The 8357-nt window shown below is 43.1% G+C and overlaps 1 protein-coding gene across 4 annotated transcripts in view; it reads right to left on the reverse strand.

Moving 5' to 3' along the window:
- The window catches only part of LOC144061166 (uncharacterized), a 64718-nt gene that overhangs the window by 16819 nt on the left and 39542 nt on the right, over positions 1 to 8357 (reverse strand). For 3 of the 4 annotated variants that reach the window (XM_077581350.1, XM_077581343.1, XM_077581359.1), the window contains exons 2-7: positions 8016 to 8225; positions 3981 to 4035; positions 3789 to 3879; positions 3283 to 3677; positions 1791 to 1943; positions 387 to 545 (exon numbers count right to left, since the gene is read on the reverse strand). In XM_077581350.1, the coding sequence (XP_077437476.1) occupies positions 387 to 545; positions 1791 to 1943; positions 3283 to 3677; positions 3789 to 3879; positions 3981 to 4035; positions 8016 to 8146 (984 nt within the window). In that variant the 5' untranslated portion in view covers positions 8147 to 8225. The remainder of the gene's footprint in view (positions 1 to 386; positions 546 to 1790; positions 1944 to 3282; positions 3678 to 3788; positions 3880 to 3980; positions 4036 to 8015; positions 8226 to 8357) is intronic. The other variant, XM_077581368.1, reaches the window with a different exon arrangement.

Raw genomic sequence — 8357 nt, forward strand, 5'->3', positions numbered from 1 at the left:
AAGGCCAGTCACCAAATAACATATATTCACTGTAAAATGAAGAAATAAATAAATAAAATTCAGCCATTATGTTATTGTTCTAGCTATCTATCTATCTAGCTAGCTAGCTAGCTAGCAATTTAGCTATTACCTTATTTAGGTATGTTTGTCAATTCATGCTCTGATTCAGACAAATACTTTTTATCTCTCTATCTATCTATCTATCTATCTATCTATCTATCTATCTATCCATCTATCTTAATGTTACTGTATTTTCTCAAAGCTACGCTACAAGTGTGGTTACTTTGTGGACAGCGCCCTCTAGTGGTTTGTCAAGCTGACTTGCTGCAGTGTGTATTTATTATTTATTTTTTAAGATTTTTATTTTTATTTTTTTATGGTGCTACCTTTGGGAAAGAGTGCAGGTGAAAGGGCTCCAGGGGTTTGCGTGGAAACTCCTGACTGCGGTGAAGTTGCGGAGCAGCAGCCGAGGGCGAGTCGCTCACGCTCGATTGGTCTGACTGGCTGTCGGCGCCGTTGTTTTCCTTCCTGTTTGTCTTGTCAACCTTGACATCACCGGTGAAGACATAATAGACAAAGCTTAAGGAAAACAGCACAAAATGAAACATGCATGTGTTTTTGGAGTTCTCGTGCAGAACAAGGGAGTATTTTTAAGACTTTACTAACACATCTATCTTCTTATTCAAATATTTTAACAAGAACAGAAATAGAAATGATTTGAAGTTACAGTTTGCTTTGTGGGCTATTAATTTAATTTGACCCAATGTTTTGGACTAAATAACTCCAAAAGTTGGGTCGGTTCATTTTTGACCCAATTCAAAGGGGTTTTTCAATTTGTCCAAAAAGTTGGGTCAAACGAATAACCCAAAAAAAGCCCCCCGAAAAAACAGTTTGCTTTGTGGGTTATTAATTTAATTTGACCCAATGTTTAGGACTAAATAACTCCAAAAGTTGGGTCGGTTCATTTTTGACCCAATTCAAATGGGTTGTTCAATTTGCTCAAAAAGTTGGGTCAAACGAATAACCCAAAACAAGCCCACCCAAAAAACAGTTAGCTTTGTGGGTTATTAATTTAATTTGACCCAATGTTTAGGACTAAATAACGCCCAAAGTTGGGTTGGTTCATTTTTGACCCAATTCAAATGGGTTTTTCAATTTGCCCAAAAAGTTGGGTCAAACGAATAACCCAAAACAAGCCCACCCAAAAAAAACAGTTAGCTTTGTGGGTTATTAATTTAATTTGACCCAATTTTAGGACTAAATAACGCCAAAAGTTGGGTCGGTTCATTTTTGACCCAATTCAAATGGGTTGTTCAATTTGCCCAAAATGTTGGGTCATACGAATAACCCAAAACAAGCCCCCCCAAAAAACAGTTTGCTTTGTGGGTTATTAATTTAATTTCACCCAATGTTTAGGACTAAACGCCAAAAGTTGGGTCGGTTCATTTTTGACCCAATTCAATGTTCAATTTGCCCAAAAAGTTGGGTCATACGAATAACCCAAAACAAGCCTTCCCCCCCAAAAAAACAAAAAAAAAAACAAAAACAAAACAAATAAACAACAGTTTGCTTTGTGGGTTATTAATTTTATCTGTTTAATTACTCAAAAAGTTGGGTCGGTCCATTTTCGACCCAATCTGGGTTATTTTCGATCCAACTGTTTTTAGAGTGCGCACTTAATGCTTCTAACAAATACTGCCAACACAAAATTCTATGTTTTGCTACATAAAGCCCTACAACATACAATCTTTAAGTCAGTAAAAAAAAGTACAAGAAAACAAGTAGCTGACCTTTCTGAACTTGCGAATGGAAGCGTACTCGGCCGCAGTCGGTTCTTGGATGGCCAGCGAGTTGACCGAAGACAGGGGGGACCCGTTAACCCCGCTCCCCCCATTACTTTTCCCTGCCATTGTTCCGTTAATGGTGCCGTTCCCTCTGCCACCCTGGAAAGAAAAGACAAATACAAGGGCATAAAGTGTTCATTCATTACGTTCCAGGAAAAGCTGCAAAAACGGAAAACCTCTCAGATTTCAAAAAGTAGTACTTGTTCGATAAATGACACGGTAAGATGTTGCAAAATCAGTTATTTGTGGTGAGTGTGATGTATTTAAGAGTAATGGTGGGTGATATTAAAGAATGGATAAGGTCACTTCAGTCCACAGTGAAGGCCCAGGCAGGCCCCAAATGCGCCACCTGCTGGTAAAACTGGCACACACACAAAAAAAATGCTTGCCATATGACAGATTTCGCACGTTTTCCAAAAGAAGAAACAAAAACTCTGGTAGGTAAAGAGCAACATCTTCCATCAACAAATACGTCACCAATGAATCTACACGACAAGTAAGATGTCCAAACTGCAAATCTATAGTGGCAAATAAGGAAACAGCAGCTACTCTAATTGTGCAAAAATAGTTGCCAAATGATTTTAAGCCCCTGCCTGCAAAGGTGCGTCACAAGATGGAAGAGACACACAAAGGGGTGCTTCTGCTTTAATTAAACTTTAATCAATTAATTAATTGATTAATTAGTGCTCTAGAGTGGTTTGGATCCTACTCGGCAGGCAGGACATTTTGTCTAAGCCTTGAAAGTGTTTCTTATTTCCACTTCCTTTTCAGGCTAGGTTTAGTTAAGTATTGTTGGGGAAAAAAATAATATCTTGTTGATTGCTGCCTGAAATAAATGAACAAATGAAATGAAAATGAATTAAATGAAATGGTTGCTTTGAGTCCCGCTCTGCCCCAATGTCATATGGAGTTCCACAGGGTTCAATTTTAGGGCCCCTGCTATTTTCTTTGCATTTGTTGCAAATGGGTTCCATCTTAAAAAAAAAAAAAGCATATTTCCTTTCACTGCTGTGTGGATGGTCTATTTCGAACATGGGTTTTAAATTGGACCGGCAAATTGGCGCTGTTGCTAAATCCTTTTTTTTTTTTTTTTATTTATTTTGTTATCTTAGGCAGATGGTTAAAGTAAAGCCTCTCCTTTTCACAATGCCTTTGTCACATATCAACTGGATTACTCTAATGCATTTTATTTTTAATGCTAAACGTCCATTTTTAAAACTTGTCTCAAAACACATTCTTTGCTTTCCGACTCAACATGAGACTTGGCATTATTGTAGTGATTTTTTGTATTTACTGTCTTTATGTCATTAAATGATTGTTTTAAATGTGTTTATATGCCTGATTTGTACTTTATGTACAGCAGCTAAGAGCGCTAGAAATAAAGTTGAGTAATTGCTAAAGAATGTTTGCAGACATGGCGCCGTGTGTATGTACATACGTTCCCATTCCCATTGCGGGCTCCGTTGGCCTGAGCAGGCGGGCTTTGGGCGACCTCGACTGAAGTCAGAGCGTTGGTGGACGTCGGTGGCGGCGCCGCCGGCACTTTGGGGACGGCGTCCCCTTCCCGGACACTGACGCTCTCGTACAGGCCGTCGTCCAAGCCGTGCGTCGGCGTGGGATTATTTCGCAGGCCCACCTCAGTGTAAGTATGGTCCCTGGCCTCCCCCCCTCCCCCATCCCCTCCGACGTCCCCTTCGCCCCCTTGGCTGGATCCCTGCGGACTGGTGGGGATCTGCGGGAGCTGCCGTCCCTGCGAAGGCCTCAGGTCCGTCTGGGAGCGCCGACTGTGGAGGAGCAGGAGGTCCATGCTGGCCGGTCGGCTCTTGCTAACAGCTGAGCAAGAGGGCGGGTGCGGGAGAAAGCGGGACGGTGCAAAAAGGGGGGGGGATCATCAAGAAAGCTTGCCTGGCAGTCGCCCGCTGCCATTGATTGTAAATCACTTACAGTTGCCGTTGCACGGAAAGCGATTGATCTCATGCAGCCTGGTGTCCGATTTGCTCATAGAATTCAGTTTTGGGTGTCGAAGGGAACCCTGCTGTCAAACACAATGTGAACACATTCATTCAAAGCTTCATTCATTTTTCGTTTAGCGACATGTCATAAGATGGAGAGGGAGAAAGTGAAAGTATGTCTGACCATATTTACAGATGTGCCTTTCTCTCCGGCCGAAGGGTGCTTGCTCTTGCTTTTTCTGACAAAGAGCAAAAGTAAGAAAGGTCAAAGGGAGCCGCTGGACAGTTCAAATATACTCTCAGAAGATACACGAGATCATGTCCAGTCAGCAGCTAAATCTTTGCTTGATAAGAGCCCGAACTGTCACGGTGCAGAGTTGACTCTGTCACGAGTGCGGAGTGGAGGACCCAAATGCAGGGAGGCAGGTTATACTGAACATAATTTATTTTACAAAACCACTAACAGGGGTACTGGTTAGCTTTAAATAAACAAAGATCTGAAAAGATCCAAACTCAAAGTAACAAACAGAACACCAGAGGTGACAGCGACAACGATCCCACAAGGACTGACCAAAACCAGGGAACGAAATACACACACACTAACGAGACAACAAGACACAGCTGGGGCAAGACACAAGTGGCTGAGGGCACGGATTGGTTGACACGAGGAAAGGCAGGACCACACTCAAGACCAATGGAGACACACAACCAAAACCAGAACCCCAAACATGACACAAACAGTGAGCAGAGCACACCACAAGGGTGTTGCGCTACCTTTTATAAACCATTTTTGTGTTTTTCGTGCAACCATTCATCATGCGGTCTCCTTCATGCTTTTCTCTTACATTTTGTACTTTTGCTATTCTCAAGCACACCAACTTGTTCTAAAAGAGGGTGAGAGTCGTTGTGAATCCTCGGAGGTGGTAGCTATAGGCAACTGTTGATATGGAGCGAAGCAAGTAATAAGATGAAGCACGAAAACAATGGTGCAGGTGTGAATGTTTAACCCCGCCCCCTCATCTCAGTTCTTTCTCTCGCTGTTTCTGAGAAGCTATTTTCTCCAAATAAGTATGACATTGTAATGGATAATACGCTATCGGACTTTTGCGGGCCTTTTCTTATGGCCGAAGCACATTGGAAGCGCTGACTTACATTTAATTTAAGAGTTGATTGCATGTATTTGTTAATGATTTATGTAGCGTTTTTCTTGGCTGTACCACTTAGAGGGGTGGGCAAACTCGGGTCATTGAGGGCCGCAGTCCTGCAGGTTTTGGATGTTTCCCTTCTCCAACACAGCTGACATATGATCAGTTCATCAGCAAGCTCTGCATAAGCCTGATAACGGTCCTGTTGAATGGAATCAGCTGTGTTGAAAGAGGGAAACCTCCAAAACCTGCAGGACTCCTGCCCTCGAGGACCGAGTGTGCCCACCCCTGACTTAAGAGTAAATGCATGTGGATGATAAAGCTGTTCAGATAATGGATGGATGGATGGATGGGTGGGGGGACAGATGGATGGATGGATGGGACGATAGATGATGGATGGATGGATGGATGGACAGACAGAGAGACGGACGGACGGAAAGACAGACAGACTGGCGGGTGGGTGGTAACGGCTGGGTGAACAGATGGACAGACGAACGGACAGATGGGCGGTTGGGTGGATAGATGGACAGATGGATGGGAGGATAGATGATGGATGGATGGACAGACGGGTGGATAGATGGACAGATGGACGGATGGATGGATGATGGATGAATGGATGGACAGGCAGAGGGACGGACGGACGGATGGAAAGACAGACAGACTGGCGGGTGGGTGGTTGGTTGGGTGAAGAGATGGACAGACGAACGGATGGGAGGATAGATGATGGATGGATGGATGGATGGATGGATAGACGGACAGACAGACAGAAGGGTGGGTGGGAGGTAACGGCTGGGTGAACAGATGGACAGACGAACGGACAGATGGGCGGTTGGGTGGATAGATGGACAGATGGATGGGAGGATAGATGATGGATGGATGGACAGACGGGTGGATAGATGGACAGATGGACAGATGGATGGATGATGGATGAATGGATGGACAGGCAGAGGGACGGACGGACGGATGGAAAGACAGACAGACTGGCGGGTGGGTGGTTGGTTGGGTGAAGAGATGGACAGACGAACGGATGGGAGGATAAATGATGGATGGATGGATGGACGGACAGACAGACAGAAGGGTGGGTGGGTTGGTTCTTTGTTTGGGTGGACAGACAGACAGAAGGGTGGGTGGATGGGTCTTTGTTTGGGTGGACAGATGGACAGGTGGATGGGAGGATAGATGATGGATGGATGGAAGGATGGATGGATGGTTGGATGGACAGACGGGGGGATAGATGGACAGACAAACGGACGGATGGGTGGATGATGGATGGACAGACAAACGGACGGATGGGTGGATGATGGATGGACAGACAAACGGACGGATGGGTGGATGATGGATGGACAGACGGACATCTAATCTGGCCTGGGGCTTCAGAATTTGCAGACAGTGACTGTTCCTTTAACCCAGGTGTGTCAATTTATTTTTGTCACGGGCCACTTTGTACTTACAGCTTCACTCAGAGGGCCATTATGAAGTAAAGTTTAAATGCCTCGTGGTATTATTATATACACACAGGAAATTTATAGCATACTAGTTTTAAAATTTTAAAAATATCAAGGATAACAGTTTGTTCAATTATTGTTCAAGTTACTATAAAAAGGATCATGAAAATTTGCAGTCATTTTTTATGACCCTTTTTACAGTAACTTGAACAATCTATCCAGCCATCCAAGCTTTAGCAGGGAAGCCCAGATTTCCCTCCCGCCAGTCACCTCAACAGGGAGGAGCCCAGGAGGCATCCTGACCAGAGGCCTGCAAAATCTCAATGTCATTATTTATTACACGTGAGGATTTGAAATTTTGTTACAGATTTTAGCAAGGATCATGGAAGTTGATAAACATGATTTGCTTTTGTCGGCCACATAAAATAATGTTGCGGGCCGGATCTGGCCACTAGACCTTGAGTTTGATGCCAACCTGATTCCAAATTCATCTTCCTAAGGTGCTTGTTGAGGTCAACATTTTTCTGTCATCTGATTACTAACTGACAACTTTGACTTGGATAAATAAAATGAGTATTGAGGGAAGAGAAAAAAAGAGAAGGAAAAGTGGGGAGCGGTGACATTTTAATTCAGAAGCGTGAGAAGCCAACAGATGAAATGATATGTTGGATAGTTTTGTGTCACACGGTAGCACGGTGGACGAGTGGTCGTCTTCAACGATGGCCGCGACAAACACATTTGAGTTGGCACGTCTTCCTCGGGTTTGGGGATCAAATCTTCCTTTTCTCCTTGCGCTTTTTGGGGTTTTATCCCGAGCTTCTTCCCACTTTTCAATGTTAGGTTCATCAAGGAATCTTAATCAGGGTTATAATAGTTTTGGATTTTTTTTTTTTTTACTTTTAAAAAAAAAATTCTGTAAGTTTTAATAAAAATAAATAAATAGAGCAAGTTTGTTTTTTTAGTTCGTTTTTAATTAGTTCTAGTATTAGTTTTAGCTTTTTTTTTAATTAGATATTTTTTGAGTAGAAGATTTGAAAAAAAGTCACTAAGTATTGTGTAATAAAGTAAAGTTGAGTAAATTCTCAAAGAACTGTTTGACTTTTCTTCTTCTGTATGGATGTACAGCACTAACAAAAAAATACATTTGAAACAAATGAACCCCTAAAGCTCAACAAATGACATTTTCAATGTAATTATAGTTAGCTATATCAATATTATCATAGTTAGTTTTATAAATGTAAGATATACTGCAGTTTCAGTTAGTTTTCATTTTTTCAAAATAATTTTCATTTTTATTTTAATAATGAAAACCTTTTTTCAATTCCAGTTGTAGATTTCGTTTTTCACGAACGATAATAACCTTGATCGCAACTAGACTGCTCGGTTTTTCTTCCAAGGTGTTTTTCCTCTCATCTGAGAAGGCTTCATCAGTTCATGCAACAAGGATGGAGACAGACCAGATTCAATGCCCTGAGAAGGTGTGTGAATGTGAGTGTCAATGTTAGTTTGTGCCCTTTGATTGGCTGGTGACCAGTCCAGGGTGTATTCCACCTCTCGCCCTAAACCGGAGCCAAAATCCATTTTAACCGCGACCCTAATGAGATTAATTTCCCGTGAGCGTGCCCTCACCTCTGGCAGCCCACGCAGACGAGGACGATGAGGATGGTGACGACGAAGGCCGACGCTGCCGCGATGGCCCCCAGGAGCAGCAGGTTTTTATAGGGAGGGTCCTCCAGGTTTGTCCCTTCGCTGTCAGCCATGACACACGATCCCTCTCGCGCCCACTCACTTCCGCTCTCAGCTCAAACTCCGCCACACAAACGCTCTGCTCAGGAAAACCTGCAGAGACAGGGGGAGGAAGAAAGACGCAGCAAATGAAAGAAATGAGAGATAAGACGTAATGCGGCAGAGACGGAGAAATGCTTTGTGTGCTTGGCCTGCCTCTGGCTTTCTGTCACTGTCTCGCTCTGA

Source organism: Vanacampus margaritifer, chromosome 1, assembly GCF_051991255.1.
Source record: "Vanacampus margaritifer isolate UIUO_Vmar chromosome 1, RoL_Vmar_1.0, whole genome shotgun sequence".
Taxonomy (NCBI): domain Eukaryota; kingdom Metazoa; phylum Chordata; class Actinopteri; order Syngnathiformes; family Syngnathidae; genus Vanacampus; species Vanacampus margaritifer.